Raw genomic sequence first — 25,649 nt, 5'->3', positions numbered from 1 at the left:
TAATTCCATTATTAACAATTTATTTTCAAAACCCTAATAAATTTTTCTGAATTTCAGCTTTTTAATCTAAAAAGTGGGTGAGTCGAAATGAGATTGATTGTTAGCTACAGAACTTGGTCTCCTTCCCCACCTTTACATTTAGAGAACAACAAAAAGTAGTACTAGGAAAAATGGTGAGTAGCCTGTCCCCCTAACAACATGCATGATGTCCTTTAGGTGCTCTTGAGTTGTTTAAATGAAATTCACACAAAAAAAGCGTCATAAAAAATAGCCTCTGCATATACAGACTTAGAATTCCTTTAAATTCTGAGGTTTTTAATTTAAGCAATGAAATAACAGAATTAGAAATTTAATGGAAGAACAGCGTATCACATCTCTAAGATGTGATTTTTTCTAAGATGTGATTTTCTTGAAAACTGTAGACTTCATGAAAGATACTTTTTTTTCACTCATTTAGAAAGGACGAAATATTTATTTTGGTGTATAACATATTGCACTGAGAGACAAATTAAAAACCCTTCACAGCACATTAAAAACAATTTCATTTCTTGACACCAGATTGGATTCCACAAATATCATTTATATGGCATAATTAATTGCATAGTTTCTTTTAGTTTCTGTAATATAATTAACTGCTAGTGATTATACTCTTGCATTTTAAAGGAGTACATTTCTGAAACATTTAATTAAGAAATACATGCAAGTTTATATCCAACGTGATTGCATCCTATGCTGGCAATTCATGATACATTCATAACCATAAAGGAACACTGTGAAAACATATGCAGATTGATATGCCCTTGTAGTCCTACAGAAGATATATTCTACTTCAACATCCAGAGAAAACATGTTCATTTCCAACATACACAAATCTATAGCCTCGATTTTACCAGGGCAAACATTCCTAGCACATTTACCAGGGTGATTATAGCAACTAATGTAGCAACCAAAAACTTATACGGGTCATACATAGCTTTTAGTCCAGAAATATATCTGTTATCCAACAAATATTTAGTAAGTCACTATGGGATAAGCACTATGGACAATACAAATATATCTAAGCCATGACGCCTGCCTCTACATGAGTAAAATTTAAGAGGTAAGATAAAAAATACAGACATAAAGTCAGTGGTATGTTGAAGCCAGTTCATATTAGCTTATGAGAGTTGATTGTTAAAATTTCAGGAATTAGGCAAGCCTGTTGTTAAACATTGTCATCTTGGGATGTCAAACCTAAGCCAAAAACAATCAAACAAACAATCACTGTCATCATTCAAAATTGAATTATATAAGCTAATAATTCAATTATATAAAGAACAAAGGCAGTAAATACTCAAAATATGTCACTTCTTTTTTATTTATTACAATTTACCATTGTCTATGTTCTTGAGGGTTTTTTTTTTAAATATCCTCAGAAAATACTACACAGTACAATGGTGCACAACTATATGTTTTTTTCCTAACTCCATGTTTAGAGATGTCACATTGGTAATTTGGAGGCAGCCATGCTACCATATTTATAGCATGGAAAACAGCAAACTCTAAAAATCAGTCGACCCACCCCGCTTTCCCTAGCTGCAACTGAATATTACACATTTACCAGCACACCATTGCATGGGATGATAATTATCAATGCAAAGCAGGATATATCAAAGATCAGTTGAATGGTTTAGAATTATAGGCACAGTAGAAGTTAAGAAAAGGGAGTAATAAACGATAGTTCTCAGCAAGCCTAAAGAGATAAGAACAAGAAATCTTATTTAGAGGACTATAAAAATAAACTTGGCAGTGATTTCATTAACAAGAAATGTTATAGAAGCCACAATAAATATACCAAGTCTGCATTTGGGGGGATGAAGTGGCTTATTTCTACTTTCTTAAAGAGTATCTTTATACTGGTGCATTTAATTGCCTATTGCCGATGCTAAGATTATAAAATAGAAATCAAGGCATTATTCTGAGACCAGACATAGTGGCTCAGCCTGTAATCCCAGCACTTCGGGAGGCCAAGGTGGGAGAATCACTCGAGCCCAGGAGTTCAAGACCAGCCTGGGCAACATAGGGAGATCCTGTCGCTACAAATAATCTAAAAATTAGCCAGATAGGGTGGCATGCGCCTGTGGTCCCAGCTACTCAGGAGGCTGAGATGGGAGGATCACTTTAGCCTAGAAGGTCGAGGCTGCAGTGAGTGATGATCACACCACTGTACTCCAGCCTGCGGGATGGAACGAGACCCTGTATCAAAAAAAAAAAACAAAAAAAAAAACCATTAGTCTGAATAACACTGATAAGACCCTAACTTACAGCACCTAGAATTTTTTCTTTCAGATAAAGTTCTCTTCAGAGAAAGTTCCTTTCTCTAACCTCCTCTTTTATCTTATCAGCTCTTGAACACTCTAACTCCCACTACAGCTACTCAATGACCTCACTGAAGTCTCAGCTATCTTTGTTATTGGAAAGGGATCTGATCCTGACCCCAAGAAAAGGTTCTTGGACCTCACACAAGAAAGAATTTGGGGCGAGTCCATAGAGTAAAGTGAAAGCAAGTTTATTAAGAAAGTAAAGGAATAAAAGAATGGCTACTCCATAGGCCAGGCAGCGACACGGGCTGCTTGACCGAATACACGTATAGTTACTCCTTAATTATATGGTAAACAAAGGGTGGATTATTTCTGAGTTTTCTGGGAGAGGGGTGAGCAATTCCTGGAACTGAGGGTTTCTCCCTTTTTTAGACCATATAGGGTAACTTCCTGACATTGTCCTGGTGTTTGCAAACTGTCATGGCACTGGTGGGAGTGTCTCTTAGCCTGCTACTGCATTATAATTTGCGTATAATGAGCAGTGAGGATGACCAGAGGTCACTCTCATGGCCATCTTGGGTTTGGTGGGATTTGGCCGGCTTCTTTACTGCAAGCTGTTTTATGAGCAAGGTCTTTGGGACCTGTATCTTGTGCTGACCTTCTATCTCATCCTGTGACTAAGAATGCCTAAGCTTCCGTAAATGTAGCCCAGCAGGTCTCAGCCTTATTTTACCCAGCCCCTATTCAAGATGGAGTTGCTCTGGTTCATATCCCTCCGACACCTTGATCTCTTCATTATCTCAAATTTTGTCAGCCCTCTCCTCTACTTTCTTCCCTTCCTATTGACCTGGACCCCAGGTTAATCATCTGAGATAATATCTCACCAGCATTTTCTTGGCCTTGCATCCCTATCTGCTCACTGCATCTGATTGCAGAACCCCAACCCTTCTGTTAGCAGAGCCCTTAGCCTAGACTCCTAATCCCTTTACATGCCTTTGCTCTACTTCCTGTCTCATTTTCTCCAGTGACTATTCCAGACTTCTGCCCCTTTCACTCTTCACTGATATCCTGTCCTCCTATATGATGACAAAACCTGGAGCCTCAAGGGGAATTCTTCAACACATCATACCTCTCAAAATTATCTCTGGCCATACCTATTCTTCTTTTCTTTTTGTTTCAGAGGTTAAAGTATCAAACCTTCCATTGGTGACCTTATGCTCAACTCCTTCCATCTTCTCCAGGATCTTGCTGTCTCAGCTCTTCCACTGTCTCCTTATTTTCTTTCTCTATTTTTAGAGACAGTGTCTCACTGTGTCACCCTGACTGGAGTGCAGTGGTGCAATCATAGCTCACTCCTCCAGTGTCAAACAGGCTGGCTGGAACTACAGGCAGGAGCCACCATGCCCAGCTTAAAACTCTTATTTTCAAACTATAATGCTAAAGTCTCTGTTGATATAAGTAACCCTTCCTTTGACCTACATTTTCCTCCTAACAATCACACTACACCTTTTCTTTCCTTCTTATTTTAACTTCCCAGAAGAGTACTCTCCATTCACTGCCTCAGTTCCTTGATGTTATTCATTCCCTCCATAATCCTCTCTAATGTCAGAAAGCCTCAGGACATTCAGCATTGCTGATCTCACCCGCCCTGAAACTATTCTCCTGGTTTCTGGGAAGCCAGAGTTCTCTTCCAGTGTCTTACTGCTGGTTCTTTTTTCTCGTGATTCTCTTTTCATGCCTTCTCTTAATGGTGGCATTCCCTAGCATCCAGTCCTTAGCCAACCTTTCTTCTTACATTCTATCCTCTTCTTGGGTGATAGTTGTATTCTTCAATACACTGCTACCTACATACGATGAAACCCAAGCTATCTTGAATTTGGGACTTATTCTTGCTCAACATCTGCACTTGGATATCTCATAGTCCCTCAGACTCATATGATCATATCTGAGCTTAACTTCCCCCACTCTAAAATATATACCTTCTATAGCATTTTGTATTTTGCTTGGTGGCACTATGGTCCATCCATCATTCTAGCTGGGAACCTGTCACCTCACATGATTCTCTTCTCTTCCTTGATCCCCACAAACCAGTAATCACCAAATTTGTCCATATTGCCTCATAACCACTCATGGAATCTGTCCTATCTTCTTTATCTCTATTCCTTTCACTCTCCTGGCCCTTATCTCCAACTGCCCTCTTGCCTCAATATTATCCCTGTCAAAACTATTGTTCATTAATCTTCCAGGGTATTCTCCTGAAGATGACATCCAAACATCTCAATACTTTTCACAGTTCTCTGTCTCCTCCCCACAGCACTTCCATGATCTAGCCCCCCGCATACCCCTCACCTCATCCCCTTCAGTGCCCTTCACTGCCTTGTACTTAGCTTCCTGTAAATCTGAACTGCTTGCTGCTCCCTTGAAACCCCCATACTGGAACGTTGTACATATTTTGAGCCTGAAATACCCTCCCCATTCTTCCTCTTCTTTCTGTCCCCCAACCTCCAGAAATCTTTAAGGATCAGATGGTACCTACTCCAAGGAATTTTCCTGACCGCTCCCCAGCACTTTTCTTCCAAGATAGGTTAGATACGCTTTTCATTCTGTATTAGTCCATTCTCCTGCTGCTATAAGGACATACCCAAGACTGGGTAATTTATAAAGGAAAGAGATTTAATTGACTCACAGTTCTGCAGGGCTGCAAAGGGTTCAGGAAACATACAATCATGGTGGAAGGGGAAGCAAACACATCCTTCTTCACATGGTGGCAGGAAAGAGAAGAATGAGCAAACTGAGGGAAAAGGCCTTTATAAAACCATCATATCTCATGAGAACTCATGCACTATCCCAAGAACAGCATGAGGGTAACTGCCCCCATGATTCAATTATCTCTCACAGGGTCCCTCCCATGACATGTGAGGATTATGGGAGCTACAATTCAAGGTGAGATTTGGGTGGGGACACAGCCAAACCATATCACATGCTTCAATTTTTATTTATTGCATCTTAATTATGTTGAAAGATGTGTCTTTATAAGACACTAAGATTGGTGAGGGTTACCAATACATGCAACATTCACTTTCTGATTACTCCATTATTTGAGCAAAACTACAGAAATAATTCCAGAAGAAACTCTACAGCAACCATCTGTATATGTATTTACTTAGCACATACTTATTGATGAATTACTATGTTTAAGACACTGTACTAGGTGCTAGGAATTTAAAGATGAATAAGACTAGGTTGTCGACTTCATGTGTAATGAGGGAGAAAGCGAATGATTTCCCACAGAGGGTGATAAGTGCCATGATACAGATGTAAGACAGGGGTATGACGGGAGTGCTTAGAACATCTTAGGATAGGATTGTGTGGGTTGCGGGGGAATGGGGGAAGGCTTCCTGAAGATGTCACAAATGCTGAGTTTTGAAGAATTGGTAAAAATTAGGCAAAACAATTGAGAGGTAGCAGAGTGGATAAATAGACACAATACAGAAGTGGTGTTCACAAAGATATGGAAGAGAAAGAGAAGATGGTGAGTTCTCAAAATTGCAAATGGTTCAATATAATTGGAGAACTGAGTGAGAGAAGAGTTGGGAAGATAAGGCTAGATAATCCAAACATGAAAAGACCTGCATACCATGCTAAAGAGTGGGATTTTAACCTGAAAGCTATCAGAAGCCATCGAATGCTTTAAACAAGAGAGTAAAAAAATGTTTTTAACAGCAGATCACCCTAACAGCATAGTGGAGAATGGATTGGGGAAGGGCAAGCTCAAAGGAGGGAGACCAATTGATGAAGATACGACAATACTACTTTAGAAGAGAAATGATGAGCATTTGGGCTTAACCAGTGGAAGTAGGGACAGAGAGAGAAAAGATATTCTTGCATAACTTACAAGAATTTGTGGCCTACTGGATGAGAATAATAAAGGAGAGGGAGGAATCTGTTTCTTTTTTCTTTATCCTTAACATATTTATTGCATACCTATTTTAGACCAAAAACTAACTGTTCCAGATAGTGATATAATATAATGGCATGCAAAAGGGGCTAACAGCACTCATGGGGCTCCTCTTCTAGTGGGAGAGACAGATAATAAACAATTAAATAAATAGTACAAATTGAAGGGAGAGGATAGATGGTGAGGGGAGGCAGTATATTTGATAGGATGGTCAGGAGAGACTGCTCTGAAGAGACAACATCTGAGCAGAGATCTGAATGTGGTGAAGATCAAATCGTACAAATATCTAGAGGAAGAATGTTTGAGAACAGGTGACTGTCAGGCTTCTGGCTGGGAGGACTGTTTACATGGCACTATTTACTATAATAGAAATAAGTGAGCAAGGGAGAACTTTGCTCACTTGCTTCAAGGGAGCAAAAGAATTCTAATGCAACCTTTGCCAACTTATTTGTTGGCCATGTGGTCTTGGGCATGTTATTGAAGTTATTTGAACCTCAATAACCTCCTTTATGAATGGAAATAGCACTAACTTTCTTATCTCACAGGATTTTTGTGATGGTCAAATAAGCTGAGATGGGAGAAGGTGCTCTGGAAATTGTAAAATGCTATACAAATGGAAAGTATTATTATTTGCTTACAGTCATTTAAGCTTTCCTGAAGAATGGACTTTTAAAGAAGACTTTGATTTCCATGTGCTGTCAAAATCCATGAAAATAATAAATACCCCAACACCAGAGAAAAGGAAAGGCACTCATATTTTCCTCTGGGAACCAATTATGATGATGCCAACATTCCCTTTGTTCAAGCATTAGGATCTGTCAATCAGGTTGTGAAGTTTGTGTTAGGCTTTAAATGAGGTAGTAATCTTTTTTATCTAAAGACTGGACATCATCTTCTTTTTGACAAGAAAAATATGCCCTTCAACTAGCATGATTTAATCAAATATATTACCTTTTGCAGAGAGTAACCTCAAGAGCAAAGTTGAGTTACACACATTTTCACAATCTCCTTCTCTTAATTCACTCCATTCCATTTACACACACATGTGTGCACACGCACACACACACACACACAGCCATTCTTTGGGTTTAAAGCAATTTTTTGTTGTTTATATGTTTTTTTCAAAATGTATATTTGTAAATATTTGTAAGTTACATAATGGTATTGTAGGGGCACTAATTTCCTACTCTCCATCGTGTTCCACAGGTTCGGTACTCAGTAATTGTGAACACTTAGATTATCTAGAAGGTTTTACTTTTCTGATTAACCAGTGCAATCTGATCTTTGCTCTGAACAACATCTACTTTGCAATAGTCAGGAGTTTCTCTTTGAGCCCAGTTCTGGGCTTCCTGGAATTTGGTTGATAATGTATTCGTCTGAGAAGAAGTCAGGAAGTCAGTTGAGTAGTAATGACAACCTCAGCAAACAGTGGTCATTGATCTGTTCAGTCAAACTCTAGATGAGCTTTTCAACTACTTCCTCACTTGGGCCATGCTCCTAAATCTAGAAGCTGAAGAGGCTTCTCAAGTGAGGTAGTGTAATCATGTTTTCCTGAGCAGCCACTGCCATTGTAGAGTCATCTCAATAGACTGAGAATTGGGTCCACTCCATCCCTAGACTCAACATATTCCTATTTTTGTAATTTCCTATAATGAATCTTAAGTTGAGCCAGATAAAGCTGCATTTATACAATATGTAATTGGCCAGCTGTTAAAATGGGAGCCAATAGCTCCCAAGAAGACAGGAAAAAAATCCTCTCAAAAAAATTTCCATCTCAGAAGTGATTACCATTCTGTTTGTAATTTTGTATGGTAATTTCACAAATGGAGTTCTGTACTAGCAAGAAAATAAACATCTGCAATTAATTATGCCATGCAAAGCATGTTGCCTGTTGCAAGACATAAGCTGAACCTTCAAACCCTTTGATAGCTTGACAGTTTCCAAGAGATATGCAACTAACTACTCAGCATTACTTTTTATTAGTTACCCAACTCAGAGGTAGATTATCATATTTGAAAGAGTACAGTGCCCCTTGGTAAAGCTGCTGTGGAGACAGAACTGGTTTCTGTCCTAGCACTCACTAACCCTGTGACTATTGAACACTTTACCATTAGCTCTTCTTCCCTCAGTTTCCCCATCTTTAAATGGTAATGAATATACCTACATGATAGTCTTATAAAAATTACTTAACTCACGTAAAGTGCCTTGTTTAATGCCTGACACAAAGTACTCAATAAATGTTGGCTCCTTTTCTTGCTCCCCTAAGAAAGATACTGAAAAGATTTAAAGGAAAAAAAAAAGAACTTGAATACAAAGGAGAAGAGATGAAGCTATCATAGATTAGTTTTTGCACTGGTTTAAACTTCCTGTTCTTGCATCTAGAGCAGGGATTAGCAAACTGTAGCCCAAGGCCAGATCCACTGAGTCACCTGTTTTTTTAACATCCGCAAACCAAGAATGGTTTTTACATTTTTCAATGACTGAAAGTTTTAAAAAAGAATAATATCTTATGACCCATAAAATTGATATGAAATTTAAATTTCATTGCTCATTAATAGAGTTGTAAGGGAATCACAGCCATACTTATTTGTGTTATCTATGATTGTTTTCATGCTACAGTGGCAGAGTTGGGTAGTTGTGACAACAGAGACTTTATGGCAAAATCTACAATATTTGTTATCTTATTCTTTATGGAAAAAGTTTGCCAATGTCTGATGTAGAATTTTCTATTGCACCCTCCCTTGCCCCTTGGGAATGGGCACAATACGGATCAATAAGAGGCAGTAATACAGAGTTAGGGCCACTTTAAAAAAAATGCCCTACCTGAGGCATTCTGAAATTTCTTTCCTCTTATATCATAAAGGAGAAAATAGAAATGCCTTATTCCTTGTTTCCTGCCCTCATTCCCCACCAACTACCTCACCGTCACTGGGAGAAAATATCGAGGGACTCTGCTGACTCAGTAGCCCGGCTTCTTCAGCAATCACACAGTTCTCCTGGGATGCTTCCTGTCTGCAGCATTGCCTTCCATTCAGTGAACAACCCCAATCATGTAACACATGCCCCCTGAAAAGAGTCACCCCTTTACGTTCTACCTGATGACTCTGCTTCTCTCCCTGCATCACGCTCATTAATTCATAGAACAACAGGAGAAAAGTATGAGATGAAGCATGTGGTAATTCAGCCAGGGACTTTTGATAGGGGACTCTATCAAAAAGGTTTTTTTTTTCTGTTTTGAAGAAACTGTCAGAAAATGTTTCTCTTTAAAATTGCTATCATTTCAGGGGGATCAGGGAAAAATTCAGAATGAACTTCCCAGAATCAATACATTTCTATTCTGTGTGACTCCGGGAATTGGTTATTGTCAATCAGGTATTTGTCCCTTAAGGATATTCAAACAAATATTTATTGGGAGCTTCTATATTCAAAGAACCATTGTGTATTAATCCATTTTCACACTGCTATAAAGATACTATCTGAGACTGGGTAATTTATAAAGGAAAGAGGTTTAATTGACTCACAGTTCCACATGGCTGGGGAGACTTCAGGAAACTTACAATCATGGTGGAAGGTGAAAGGGAAGCAAGGACCTTCTTCACATGATGGCAGCAGAGAGAAAAGTGACAAAAGAGGAACTTGCCAAACACTTATAAAATCATCAGATCTCATGAGAACTCACTCACTAACACAAGAACAACAGGGGAGAAGCCGCCCCCATGATCCAATCACCTCCCACTAGGTTCCTTCCTCAATACTTGGGGATTACAATTCAAGATGAGATCTGGGTGGGGACACAAAGCCTAACCATATCACATGGTATCTACATTTTATGTTGTTATGAATGAACATCATGGGCCCACATTGTACATGAAACTGTGAGTCTGGTGCCACTCTGCTATGGGTGGTGTTTACAGGTGGGGCTCACTCAGGTGTCCTGGCCAAGAGGACAGTCTCCTTCCTTCCCAACCCCACCCCTGCCATCCTGAGAAGGGAGCATGATGTGGTGGACCCGGGCTCAAGTCCAAACACCAAACTGATATCTCAATGCACTGGAAAGTATATGAGAAAACGCTCTTCACTCTTAAAGCACTATCGAAATGCTGGTTAATATTATCATGATAGATTTCTCACAAAATGTTTGATGTTTTATGCATACTGGTTAGAGTAAGATACTTCTAGTAACAGAATGAAAAAGCAGTCTTTCAAAGAATATGCAGCTGAATATGAACATGAAATACTGGAAAGCAGGCCATCTTTCATTTTCCAAATTGACATCAATTATATGAGCCTTTCTACTTGAAAGAAGTTTTATTTAAAGGCACAGCTCACTCATTTGTAGTTCATTTAATTATGTGGGCTCCTATAATTATTTTTTATAGGAAAATAGAGTAATTACATCTAAAGGGCAAGTATCCTTAATAAACTGAAAATTTTAAAATGGAAAGTATGAACACAATTCCACATGCTGAGAAATTTAAGTAAAAAGGTTGTTAGATTTGTTCATAATCAGTTAATAAGGTATTAAATGGCTCTTTTCCTGCTGTCTTAGAATTTCAACTAATGCCATTCTAAAGAGAGGTATAGTAGACCATCCTCAAGAATTCTTGGGAGAGGACTGTTCTAGACCCATGACCTTTACACCATCATCCCTTGCCAGCAAATGTGAATATGATACAACCAGCAATTCTAAAATAATTGAAAAGAGGGATTAAGGTACCTAGCTGTGGGCCAATGGGGGAATGGAGGGGCATTTTGTCTGCCTTCCCCCAAATGGGAGTGGAGGTTGGGGCCAGAGCTTCTGCTGCTACAAAGCAAGTGCTGGCAAGTCCAGGAAGACCTACTCCAGAAGAGCCTAAAGTGGGGAAACGCATCTAGCTCTCCAGTAACTAGTTGCTGAGGCTCAGAACACACAGGCTCACCTTGGGCAAGCTTGACATGTGACACATGTATGCGATGACCACTACCCGCTTCCTCATGGGGAATTTCTTTATTTTTTTTCTTTTTAGAGACAAGGTCTTGGCCGGGCGCGGTGGCTCACGCCTGTAATCCCGGCACTTTGGGAGGCTGAGGTGGGCGGATCACGAGGTCAGGAGATCGAGACCATCCTGGCTAACACGGTGAAACCCCGTCTCTACTAAAAACACACAAAAAAATTAGCAGGGCATGGTGGCGGGTGCCTGTAGTCCCAGCTACTCAAGAGGTTGAGGCAGGAGAATGGCGTGAACCCGGGAGGCGGAGCTTGCAGTGAACCAAGATCATGCCACTGCACTCCAGCCTGGGCAACACAGTGAGACTCCATCTCAAAAAAAAAAGAGACAAGGTCTTAATGTTACCCCGTCACCTGGACTGGAGGGTAGGGGCATGATTATAGCTCATTGCACCTTTGAGTTCCTGGGATCAAGCAATCCTCCTGCCTCAACCTCCTGAGTGGCTAGGGATGCAGATGTGTGCCACCACGCCTGGCTAATTTTTCTTAATTTTGGTAAAGATGGGGTCTTGTTATGTTGCCCAGACTGGTCTCAGACTCTTGGCTTCAAATGATCCTCCTACCTTGGCTTCCCAAAATGCTGAGATTACAGGTGTGAGCCACCATGCCCAGCCCTCATGGAGAATTCTGAAGGCTGCAGGCCGGGCCACAGTCTGACTTTCCAGGCCCTGGGCATTTTTGCCTTTATAGGTCCCTCCTACCATAATATTATCAATCTTACACATTATTTTTCATATACTTTTATGTCTTTGACATTTTTCTTCTGTCTTAGGAAAAACTTAGTATGTTTTCATGGGCCCTAAAAATTCCAATGTCCTATGACCCTAAGCTTTTATTTTTGCCTTCTGACTTTAAGTGCAATTAGAATATTTCCACAGGTCCCTAAAAGTACTTTGGGCTCCAGGCCTTGTGCCAGCTGTGCCTAAGGATCAGGTCAACCCTGGCTGGAGGAACCCGCCACAGAGTGGCAAGGCTGCATTCACACTGATACTGTCCAGCATCCTGTGAATTCCCTTTGGGCCACAGAAGGCAGCTTCGCTGGAGCCATCCTAATGGGAATTGGCCCAAGAAGATTTGCTGTTGGGGCGAGGTGACACGATAAGACAGGGTAAAAGAAAATAATGCCCTTCCTGGTTTGTACTACATCCAGTTCAGTTCATTCAGCCAAGCAGCTATGGTGACAAAGTATGTCACTGGCAAACCTGTATAAATGAGTCATCAGTTAGAACTTAACTACTTCTCATCTGGGACATTTAAGCATTTTCAAAAGTCTAAATACTGACTTTTGATTTATGTTACTAAACTGAGACTCCTTTTATGAACTTTGCATTTGACAGAAGGATAACTACTTACAAAGTAGATTTAAATTAGTTCAAAAAACTGTTTTAAATATTTTAGAAGTATTCGTTCACATAGAGATAATACTATCTGTTCTTCCATTTAGTAAAGCTTTCTACCTAGCAGTGAATTTGGTTATTTTGCATTATTTTTTATTAAATTTTTAAAAATCAAATTTTTTCAGGTGATTATTCTCACCCATTAAGACATTTTTAACAAATTTTATTTAAATAATTGATTTTTAATTGTAGTGTCTATTGCAAAAAATATGAGAGCTATTCCTGCAAACTGGTAGCCTGTTAGCTAAATGCAGCTATAAAATGTGTTTGGGGGATCACTTATTTTTTTGATCTTTGCTTGTTGTGGTGAACTTGCCTTTCCTGTTGTGCACGTTGGCTGGCTCTGGGCCCGGGCTCCCCCTTTTCATGGGCATGCACTCTCAGTCCACCACAGCCCCCCTTCTCCCTGTGGTGTCACGCCCAACCCCTTCTCCCAGCTAGTTTACCTGCCTGGCTGCTGCAGACTTTGAGTTTGTGACCCTCAACTGATGGACAATCTCACCTCTGTTCTTGTAGTTCACTGATGTATCTATCCCCTAGGGCAGTGTTGGGCATAGAGCTGGCACTCATAAATGTTGTTGACTCACTGACTGAGGACCCACTGAGTAAGCCCTAAAAACTCTACTTCCTTCATAGGCTTTGCTGCCCCTGGCAACTTTCCTACCTTGAGTATTTCCCTTTTGGAGTGCACTTAGAGTCAACTGTCCTCTCTCCTTAACTCCCTTACGAGCCCTAGACATTCTTTGATATGAAAAACTAATTTTTTAGCAATCTTAGACACAGCAGAACTTTTCAAACATATTACAAGCCTAAGCCTTTCCAATATAAAATTTTATAGCCAGCAACCTTCAAAGAATCCAGAAATCAAGATCTCTCACCACCCACCAGCCTGTTCTGATTTTGCTTCTTCCTCCACATCTAGGTGCATTGCTGCTCAGAAAGTATGATGAATTATGAGAGTCCTTATTCATGTATGTCTACCCCAACCAGGGACCACTGCGATAGGCTGTGCAGGCTGTGCCCCCCACAGCTCTGGGACGCCATCCACAAAGGCTGCACAGTTGCCCTGCTTGACCCCTGCCCCAGCTGAAACTATAGGGGAAGAACAATATCTAAGATTTTAAGAATGGAAGAAACTATTTAGGTCATAATCAACCCTTGATTTCATAAGTGGGGACACTGTAGCTCAGCAAGATTAAGTGACTTTTCTAACGTCATATATTTAGCAACAGAACACAGCCAGAATCTAGGTCTCCTGACCTCACGTCCACAGTACATTCTAAGTCGACTTTACCAGTGGGCCCTGTCCTGCTCCACCCACTTTATGGCAGGGCCCTATAGAAGTCTGCCCATCCCACCTCTTCTTTTTACTGGGGCTCTCATAAGAAGAGCCAAAGAGTGCTCGTTCTTTCTTGAAACTGTATCAGGAGCCAGCCCATGTCCTGTGAGGTCTGCAAAGCAGGGTGAATATACTCCAGGGGGTATGCAAGATGATCCATCAAATGGGGGTAGAAAACTCTAGAAGTTTTCTTTCCTTTAAATTATTATCTCATTTTACTGTCTGTTTTATGATGTTTATATAATTTTAATTCAGTAATATATGTACATAATTTACAAATAAATGTCAGTGGTGTGCATGAAAAATAATTGTAAGAATTTTTTATTTTTTGAGACAGACTTCCCCAGGCCAGAGTGCAGTGGCACGATTTCGGCTCACTGGAACTTCCCCTTCAAGGGTCCAGTGGCTCCTGTCTCAGCCTTCTGAGTAGCTGGGATGACAGGCATGCACCACCATGCCTGGCTAATTTTAGTATTTTTACTAGAGACAGGGTTTCACCATGTTGGCCAGGCTGGTCTCGAACTCCTGACCTCACATGATCTGCCCGCCTTGGCCTCCCAAAGTGCTGGGATTACAGGCATGAGCCACTGCACCCAGCCTATAAGAAAAATTTTAATAGACATTTATGACTCCACCCTTGGAGAGTCTGATTTATCAAGTTAGGGCTGAGGTTCATGTTTTTTATTTTTATTTTTATTTTTTGTAAGGATGGGGTTTCACCATTTGCCCAGGCTGGTCTGGAATTCCTGGGCTCAAGGGATCCTCCTACCTCGGCCTCCCAAAGTATTTGGATGACAAGCATGAGCCACTGCACCCAGCCTAGGAATTTCTTTTTTAATATCCAAAGTGATTCTGATGCACAATCAGATTTTGGAACGACTACGCTAAGGTCTTGAGCATTGTGACCTAGGTAAAGTTAAGATGTTGATAAAGTTGTATATACAGGTGTATATACAGTTGTCTAAGGACAACTATTTACTTTAGGCTTAAGGAAGAATAAAGTCGTTTAATTGGACAAGCTACATATGACCCATGGTATCCAGGGTTCATACAGACTCAGATGAAGGCCTGAACTGCTGAGTATGGATCTCTCCTTTGTGATGCTCAAAGTTAGTTGAGAAAACTCTTTTTTGACATCTTTTTCTGACATTAAACTAATAAGATATGTTTCAGCTAAATCATAAATCTGCATCCTCCTAAAGTTTGCAGTTCAGACTTTATTTCCATGCTGTCTCATTGATTTTATGACTGTGCTCTGAGCACTCTCTGGGCTTTTGTTTAATTTGCATCCATTTCTTTCATATTGAGAAATATGAAGGTTCAATAGTTGGGCAGCTGTGGCAAGAATTCATTCTTGCCCGAGGTCTAGGGTGATAATTGCAATTTAAGATATTTCTGGTTATTACCCCTTAGGTTCAATATCTCAAACACAAGTCCAAAATATAAACTACGTTAAAGTTAGGCTTTGGCCAGGTTCAGTAGCTCATGCTATGGTTCCAGCTACTTGGGAGGCTGAGGCAGGAGGATCGCTTGAACCCAAGAGTCTGAGGCTGCAGTGAGCTATGAACATGCCATTGCACTCCAGCCTGGGCAACAGAGTGAGACTCTGTCTCTATTAATGAAAGAAAGAAAGTTAGGCTTTGTGAGCCCCAGTTTTTGTAAAGAGATACATTTTAAAAAGTATAGTCCAGTGGGTAAAGGGAATTAAAAAGGAACTGCAGTATCTTTCAAAATTATAAATACACATACCTTTTAACTTGCAATACTATTTCTAGAAATTCATCTTATGGAAACACTTACATATACAAAAATGGCCCTTTCACAAGAGACTGTTTATTACAATATTATTTGTAATCACAGGAAATTTGAGACAGGCGGGTTCCCCTCAGAAATTAAATAAGTGCTAATTTAGTAATACAAAGGAGTATTTGGTGGCAATAAAAAAAGAGAAGATTTTTAAAATATGATGTAGACAGCTCTTCAAAATACATTATTAAGTGAAAAAGCAATGAACAGAATGGTATATGCTATCCTTTGTATTTTTAAAAAATAAAAGAAAAAAAAAGAAAAACATGTACATACACAGCAACAAGGCCAGGTTTCTTCTTTCCTGCCCCTTCCCTGCTTGTGTGTCTCAGATCTGTAAGTGCCTCCTCCCAGACCTCCTCAACTGGGCATCTTGTCTAGGCTCCTTCTGGGTGGCCCCTGTTTTCCAATAACTCTGTTTCCTTCTGTTACCCCATCTAATCAATGGAAGTAACAGCTTTCAGCTGTTGCTAGTCTCTGAGGTCGGTATTATTATTGTCCACTGTGGCGTCTACTAAGTGAGGCAATTGAAGCACGGTGATGGAGCCAGGATGGAAGCCCACACATTGTCACTCAAGCTTGAGCTTTTTTAACCATGGCACAATACTATTCACAGATACTAACACCCAAAACATACATATGAATATTATATGGTTGATGCTACATGCTTTAAGGGAGAATAAGACAAAAGACAGAGTTTCACTGGTGGCGATGGGTGGGAGGGTGGGACGGTGATGTCCAGGAAAGGCCTAAGAAAGTTACATTTAAGCTGACACCCAAAGGAGGATGGTTGTTAGTGGGGCTGGGGTCTGGGAGACGAACATCTTCGGCCTGTGCAAAAGCTCTTGAGGACAGAAAGAGCTCAGTATGTCCAGAAGGGAGGCTGATGACAGAGACTAGTATAGCTGGATTAGAATCCAGCACAGGGGCAAGAGGAGGGCATGGGGTGAGCCTGGAAGGGTGATTGGGATCACTCAGGGCCAGGCCAGCCAAGTAAAAGAAATGAAGTCTTCTTAGAGCACCAGGGAGCCACTGGAGAGAAGTGATGTGATCTAACTCATATTTTACAAGGGTCACTCTGTCTGCAGCATGACAATGGGATTTGGGTTGGGAATGAGGAAAGAAGAACGGGCAATAGTGGAAGCAGGCCAGGCGCGTGGCTCACGCCTGTAGTCCCAGCACTTTGGGAGGCCGAAGCAGGTGGATCACCTGAGGTCGGGAGTTCGAGACCAGCCTATCCAACATGGTTAAACACTATCTCTACTAAAAATACAAAAATTACCTGGGTGTGGTGGCACACGCCTGTGATCCCAGCTACTCAGGAGCCTGAGGCAGGAAAATTGCTTGAACCCGGGAGACAGAGGTTACAGTGAGCCAAGATTGTGCCACTGCACTCCAGCCTGGGTGACAAAACGAGACCTTGTCTCAAAAAAAAAAAAAAATAGTAGAAGCAGAGAAATTACTAGTTTATTGCAGTAGTTCTAGTGAGAGAGGATGGAGAGTTGAACCAACATACTGCAGTGGGAGTGGGAAGAAGTGGTCAGATTTCAGGTATATTTCGGAGGAAAAATTAACAGGACTTGACAGCAGATTGGATGTGGCTGGTGAGCAAGGGAGAAGTGTCCAAAAGGGTTCCTGGCATTATATGCTACCCAACAGACTCACTTAACCACCCAATATCCTTTCTGGATTAAGACCTTATACAGGTTGGCCCATCCTCACCACAAGCAAAACCACAAACCCAGCACGGAGGGCTGGATTTTCTTTTGAACAGGAACAATACAAAGTACTACGCGAATATCACCACATGATGGAGTAAGTAGATTCTTACTGTTAATTATGACTTAATCATTACTTATAATATGGCCTGTGGGCAAATGGATTTACAACCAACTTAGAAATGAGTCCATCAAACATAATCTATTTATAAGTCAGAATTAACTTGATAAAGAAAAATATATATGTTTTACATCTAATTTGTGTTTTCCAGGCCTGTCAGAGAGTTTTCCATGCCAAGAGGAGCAAACACTTTTTGCTACTGTGTTAAAGCAAATGTGATTGTCACTGGAGGTAAGAGGACGGTTCACATTACATAGGGGTTTTCTACTTTGCAAACATTGTTCTCTTTGAGTTTTGGTGCCGGGAAAAACACATTAGGGAATTTACAAATTTGTATCAAGTCAAATCTGTTTGCCTTTTTCTTTCTGGCGTCCGGATTTGATAACATACTTAGAAAAGCCTTCTTCAGCCCAAGAGTGTGTGAGACAAATTTTCCTGTATTTTACTAGAATTTGTTCTTATTGTTTTGTTTTCTGTTTACCTTTAGAGCTTTAATCCATCTAGAGCTTATTTTTATGGGTGACAGCATGAGTTCCTAGGTCTCCCAGGAGACCTGGAGCCCCTGGCACTTATGTGTGTGTGTGTGCCTTTTTCTGGAGAAAAATTTCAAAATTTCATCAAATCCTCCAAAGGAGATCATGACCAAAAAGGTCAAGAGCCAATGGTTTAGAGTTAACAGATGAGAAGACCAAGAAGAGAATCTTGAAGAATACCAACACTTAAGTGATAGATGGGTTAGGTAGAAAATAAGAAAAAAGGTTATCTGCTAAGAGGAAGGAAAAAGGTAACACAATAAGTTTCGGGGAGACATGAATCAGATGGAGAGGGTCTGAATTACTGTAGGTGCTATTGTTTAAAAAAAGAAAGACTCGACCTCAAAGACATGGGAAATTAATTATTCATAAGACTTGGAGATGCAATGCTTTCAGGGATTAGTAAGAGAAATCAACCAGCTCCACGTTTGTACGGTGGGAGAAATGAAAGAGTAGCAATTGTATTGATAGTTATACAGAAATTAGAAAGTGGGTGCTTACCTGGGGAAGGAGAACAAAAGAAAGCTCAACTGTGAACTTAAATGTCAAGTGTTGATTAGACATCCAAGAGAAGATTCCTTTTGGTGACAGGAAAAGATCTGGTTGGAGATGAATGATGTCAGGGCTCCCTAGGCTACCTGGATCTGGGAGAAGATGAGCTCCCAGAGGTTCCTCAAGGAGGCCAGGGTGGCCTTGTAAGAGACAGGAGGCATGTAGGCTTGCAAGACTTAAATGAGCAAAACAGAAACACAAACAAACATCAAGAAAGTGGTCTATATTGCAAACCCAAACTTTAAAAAGGGAAGAAACAATAAATATTTTTTTAAAAAAGAAGAAAACTCTGTCATCAAGAAAAAAATCAATAAATACATCATTGGCAAAAGAGTTTACACTGTTGGTGGGACTGTAAACTAGTTCAACCATTGTGGAAGTCAGTGTGGCTATTCCTCAGGGATCTAGAACTAGAAATACCATTTGACCCAGCCATCCCATTACTGGGTATATACCCAAAGGACTATAAATCATGCTGCTATAAAGACACATGCACACGTATGTTTATTGTGGCACTATTCACAATAGCAAAGACTTGGAACCAACCCAAATGTCCAACAACGATAGACTGGATTAAGAAAATGTGGCACATATACACCATGGAATACTATGCAGCCATAAAAAATGATGAGTTCATGTCCTTTGTAGGGACATGGATGAAACTGGAAACCAACATTCTCAGTAAACTATCGCAAGGACAAAAAACCAAACACCGCATGTTCTCACTCATAGGTGGGAACTTGACAATGAGAACTCATGGACACAGGAAGGGGAACATCACACTCCGGGGACTGTTGCGGGGTTTGGGGAGGGGGGAGGGACAGCATTAGGAGATATACCTAATGCTAAATGACGAGTTAATGGGTGCAGGAAATCAACATGGCACATGGATACATATGTAACAAACCTGCACATTGTGCACATGTACCCTAAAACCTAAAGTATAATAAAAAAAAAATAAATAAAACCATAAAAAAAAAGAGTTTACAGCAAAAATATCTATTAAAGGAGCCATGATGTTTAATGAGTAAGTGCTATTGGCTCTGTCTACAGTAAGATTTCTTCAGATTTCTCACTCTCAAACATACACAGCAGGCGGTTTGGTTTCCTATCTAAAGTGTCCTGCCTCATCCCTGAAGTGCCTATATTGCTAAATATAAAGACAGCTAAGCTCCTATTTCATGGCTGGGGAATCTCCCCTAAGGGCATAAAGTTAATTTTTTTTTCCAAGTGCACTGTGCATTCAAAATTTATATTTAAATCTCTGCTCAGCTTTGGGCCTTCTACAATACTAAATTGAAATTAGCTTATGGTTCCAACAGTATTACAAAGATAATATAGTAGTCTATTGGCAAGCACAGCAAATAAAAACAATGCACTAGAAGTTAGAATAGCTGGGTTTAGCCATCGCCTGGCCAATCACCAACTCTGATTTTTCAGCAATCACTTAATCACTCCCTTTTGCTCATTTTCCTTATCTGGTAAAAATGAGGAAGTGGGACTAAATACATTTCAAGATCCCTCTGAGCCTAAAATACTGTGATTCTGTTTTTTAAAGAACTGCCTGTTCACAGGGAGATAAACTAAAAATGTCCTTTCGAAAATTTGGAACCCAGTTTGCCAACTAGATGCTACTCAATATATAATTACAGCTTTGTGCACTCAGAAAAACCAAAGCATTAATTGTCCACAAACCTCTAAGACTCAAGTGAGGACATGAAGAAAAGAAAGGAAGGCATATGGATAAGAAGTCTGTAAAGAAGTGTGTGGGAGTCATGGCTTGGGTAGGGAGCAAGTTTCTTGATATTTGGTAGTGATGATTCTAAGAAAAACAGGAATCCAAGTCTCTCAACCAAACTAATTACAGTTATTTAAAGATCTCCATACTGAGGTCTAGAACACATCAAGAAACAAACGCTAGAATCAGAAAAAGAAGTGGGATACTTTCAGAAAAAGAAGTGGGATACTTTCAGAAAAAGACATGGGTTACTTATATCCCAATTTCTTGATCCCCACTGCCCCTTCCTGAGTTAATGACTGTCTTGGCTTATTACTTCCAACAGAAATGGGCACAGTTTTTTGTCTGGACCACACATCAGAAGGAGGATGAAAGAGATGAGGGAGGGAGAGCCCCTTGGTGTGAAAGATAAAGCAGCAAACATGTTTGAGAATCAAACTGCAATGAATCCTCCTCTCTCCATTGCATGTCTTTAGTTAGGCAAAAATATAGCCCTCTTCCTCTTTCAATGCAAACCCTGCACATGAAACCCTTTGAAAAAGCAGTACTTAAATATATGGCTAATGTGAAATTTGATTCTAAAATCTGATTGTCACATTATGCTGTCACATTAATCTTAACCAACTCCTCTGCACAGCCCTTTGCCCTCACACACAAAAGAATACAAAATGTTAAGAATCGACCAGTTTTTATAGGCTTTGTAATCTTAGTATTTTAATCATTTCTGGGGGAAAAATGTGTTTGGTAAAGTTTTAGGACTTAAACCACTTCAGTGTTTTTGGATTAAGTCATCTGACTCTCATTAACCTCAGTGTTCATTATATTATAAGACCCTCATCTACAGCTTGAAAACGTATTAATTATAGGTTTTCTAGCTCTCTCACAGAGGGAAGAAAACACTTAGTAGTATGACCGACAAGCAACTAATACTTTTCTTCATGCATAATTTATTGAATTGTCACAGTTATGGAGCCTCTATTAGTAGAAAATGCAAATTCCCAGTAACTGAAAACACATTTTTCTCAGGAGAGTACTCTTGTTGATTAGTGACTCAGCCAAGCACCATTGCTAAATGTACGGTATGTACCCGCTGACGACTCAAAATATACAATAAAAGCAGCTTTGCTAGGCAGAGTTGAATGTATTAAATGTGCAGGGACATTTGATGAGCTTCAAAAAAGCACAAGCTTTTGCAGGAAAAAAAAAAAAAAAAAAAGCCAAACCAGGACAGAGTGTTTACCAAGAAAACCTAAAAATTTCCTGAGCATTATTTTGGTGACCATCTAGAATATTTTTGCTGAATAGTGTTTGCACTAGCCTTTTTAGGAATTAAGTTCTTAGTATGGAAGGTTCAGAGTAGAAACACAATTACCTCCCAAAAAGATATTTTGGGGGCTCTGCATGCATTTTTTTCATGTTTTGTTCAACAAATATTTTCTGCACAATTGCTATAGATTAGGCTATTAACCTTATAAAGGTCAGGTTGTATTCCTAACCTGCGAACATTTAAAGCCTAATAGTATAAGACAAGTTTATAGATAACTACAAAGTATAGCATGAATCAACATATGATGATGATGATGATGATGGTGATGGTGATAATAATACAGATGAAATAATATAGGCTTTGAGAGCTTAGCATCTGTCCCTTTCTGCTAATTCTGCCTCCACAAGGCCACCACATATGATTCCATTCCAAGCAACGAAAGCAAGCAGAGCTGGAGGACATCTGTGGAGTAGGCAATAGGGAACCTCCAGAAGATTGGATTTTCTTCACAATGCATAATGGACAAAGCCATTAGTTTAAGAGGCCTAGATATTTCTCAGGTGGCAGATCTCTATTGCATTCTTCTTCATGTGATATAGAAGTTATAGATTTTCTTCTGGGGATATAGCCTATTGCCTAGCCTCATCGTCCAGGAATGATAATGCCCATTTCAGGGGATGCCCCACCAACATGATATAAGATCACCTGTGGGTGCAAGGCTTGGGTTCTGAACATGTCTGAATAGCATGATACATCTTGGCCATTGCCAATGAAAAGGAAATGCAGGCAAGATACTGCATTATTGGAACTATTCAGTTTGAATCATGTAACTGAATATCTGGTGACTTTCTTACTACCTATAAAAATTCCAGATTGCCCTCTGCTTTCACTGTAGTGATCTCTCCCTCTGGAGCACATAATTATGAAATTTTAGAGCTGGATGGAGCCTTGAAGATTATAATTTTACATGAGGAAATCGAGGCCCCAGACAAGTCGCACAACTAGTTAGCTGGCAGAGCTGAGACTGAGTCAGTTCTCTTTGCACCCACTCAGCCCTGTGTTCTTCCTGGACCACAGAAATCTGGTTTACTAGACGCTCTCTCTCTCCTGCATTTTTGTGTGAACTGAACCTGCTCATCTCATCAAGAGTGATGCACTTAGATGAAGTGACTCACCCAACTGAGAGAAGAATCTGCTAAAGGAAAGAAAATCCTCTCTTTGATATGTGACTTTATCTAAATTCTGGCTTCACACACACAGAAAAGAAAAAAAGAAAAAAATAGAAAGCAACAAAAAAACAGGGAATTAACTCTTTATGAACCATAATATTTACAGTATAAAGACCTATCTTCAGATTTGACATACTCTTTACAAATACTTGTTTACCCTCTATATCTCCTTGCCTTATTGCTACTACTAGATTGTAAACTCTCAAGAGCAGGGATCATATTTCATATATCTATGTATCAGTTCCTCTCCCCTAAATATAATCTAAATGCACTGTAGGAACTTAGTTCTAATAGTAATAGTAATTGTTAGTTTATGGTCCAGAAACTGTTCAGTTATACATGCACAACTCCACTCAATCTTCACAATAAAACTGTGCTGTAAGTTCCATTTATCCCCATTTTATAGATAAGAAAACTCAGATGCAGACAGGCAAAGCAACTTACTCAAAGTCATAGAACTAGTTAAGTGATAGAGCCCGGTTTCAAATCAAATATGACTCGCTCAAAATATGTGTCCTTAACCACTTCATGAGTGACTCTACAAGCCAACTCATTTACTTAGCAAACATGTATTAAGCGCTTACTACTTGCCAAACACTGCTATGAATGAGAACTACTAGGCTCACCAGATAATGGGTAAACAGATAGGTAAACAGACAATTATTAGTGCTGTAAAAGAAAGCTGAAGGAAATACAGTAAAAACACAGAAGAAGGAGGCTGAACTCTGTTTAGGGCAGAGGAAGGTGATTAGGGAAGGCACTGGGGAGAGTAATAACCAAACTAAGTCTTAAAAGGGTGTAAACTTGGGTCTTCTGAAAAAGTAGACTTTGGGCAGGAACAATATCTAGAAATTCTTTGTATCCTTCACATCTTGCAAAATACTAAGGGCACAAAGGTATCAGAAGACAAGCGGGAGCATAGATTAAAAAAACACTAAGTGCACAGTTAACTTCTCAAGAGATTTTCTCTCTTGTTGTTAATAAGAGCAACATGGAAGTTTTAAATTTAAGAAAATATTCCACTTCCTCATCAACTACCCTAAAATATCTTGGTTGATGTTTTAGTCAGCTTGAGCTGCCCTAACAAAATACCATAAACAGAAAGGTTTAAGCAACACAAATTTTCTGGAGGCTAGAAGTGCAGGATCAAGGTGCCAGCATTGTCAGTTTCTGGCGAGGGCTCTCTTCCTCGCTTGTAGACACCTGCCTTCTCTCCATGTTCTCAAATGGCAGGGAGAGAGAGGGGAGAGAGGGTGGGTTGGGGCAGCAGGATCTGGTGTCTTTTCTAATAAGGACATTAATCTCATCATGAGGGCCCACCTTCATTACCTCACCTGAACCTAATTATCTCCCAAAGGCCCCCCCCATTTCCAAACACCATCGTGTTGGGGCTAGGGCTTCAATATATAAATTTGGGAGGGAATGAATTCACTCCATTGCAATTCTTAAGAAATGGAAACCAATAATCAGCTATGCAATGAGTTTTTTTCAGCTTGCCTTTAATAACACTCCAAGAAGTGAGAGCCTCTGAAATGAACAAATGACCTTCCAAAAAAATTAGATGAACATTCAATGAAGATCCATTTTTTTTGTTTGAATACATGTTTTTCCCCTCTTTTGGCACTTGACAGTTAAACCTCTGAGCTGTGATTCATCATCCCAACAATGAAGTTACTGAAGCGGTTCAAAAAATATCTGTTGAATTCTTACTATAGATTATATGTGACAGTAAACAAGAACAAGTTCTGTCCTCAAGGCACCTGGAGTCTAATAGTGGTCCAGACAAATAATTAACTATGAAGGATGATGGCGATGAAGGAGGCACATAGGTAGGGCACTCAGGTTTGGAGAACATGGAAGTATTCTGGAATATTATTGGAGGAAAAGCTATGCTGAGACTTGATGGATGGATTGGGATACTCGAAGAAGAGAAAAAAGGTAGAGAAAAATACTATGCTTTTTCATGAGGCCCAACAAAATAATCATAGAATTATGGAAGCATCTATCAAATTTGCCTGGTTTATAAATATCCAACTAACAAGTCACCTAATTATCCCTCCATACCTGACTGGCTCTTTCAGTGTGGATAATCTATCAAAATAAAAATCCAATATATATCAGGAAATACATCCTAATGGGTGGCCCAATATATAATACCAGATTAACTAGAATTACTATTTTGGGTTTTAAAAATTTATTTATTTTCTTTTTTTTCTTCAAATTTATTTTAAGTTCCAGGGTACATGTGAAGGATGTGCAGGTTTGTTACATAGGTAAACATGTGCCATGGTGGTTTGCTGCACAGATCAACCTATCACCTGGATATTAAGTCCAGCATCCATTAGCTATTTTTCCTGATCCTCTCTCTTCCTCACTACCCAGTGAATGTGAGTTGTTCCCCACCGTGTGTCCATGTGTCCATTCTCAAGGTTCAGCTACCACTTATAAGTGAGAACATGCAGTGTTTGGTTTTCTGTTCCTGTGTTAGTTTGCTGAGGGTAATGGCTTCCAGCTCCATCCAAGTCCTTGCAAAGGACATGATCTCGTTCCTTTTTATGGCTGCACAGTATTTCATGGTGTATATGTACCACATTTTCTTTATCCAATCTATCATCGATGGGCTATTGTGAATAGCGTTGCAATTAAGATACACAGCCATGTATCTTCATAATAGAATGATTTGTATTCCTTTGGGTATATACCC

General features: G+C 39.8%; 1 protein-coding gene across 1 annotated transcript in view; it reads left to right on the top strand.

Moving 5' to 3' along the window:
• Positions 1–25,649, top strand: part of WDR64 (WD repeat domain 64) — a 156,053-nt gene that overhangs the window by 42,330 nt on the left and 88,074 nt on the right. Inside the window, exon 9 of the mRNA XM_030812610.1 lies at positions 17,778–17,857. Coding sequence (XP_030668470.1) covers positions 17,778–17,857 — 80 coding nt within the window. The remainder of the gene's footprint in view (positions 1–17,777; positions 17,858–25,649) is intronic.

The sequence above is a fragment of the Nomascus leucogenys genome, chromosome 5 (assembly GCF_006542625.1).
Source record: "Nomascus leucogenys isolate Asia chromosome 5, Asia_NLE_v1, whole genome shotgun sequence".
NCBI classification, from domain to species: Eukaryota; Metazoa; Chordata; class Mammalia; order Primates; family Hylobatidae; genus Nomascus; species Nomascus leucogenys.
This window is presented reverse-complemented; position numbering and strand designations above follow the sequence as displayed.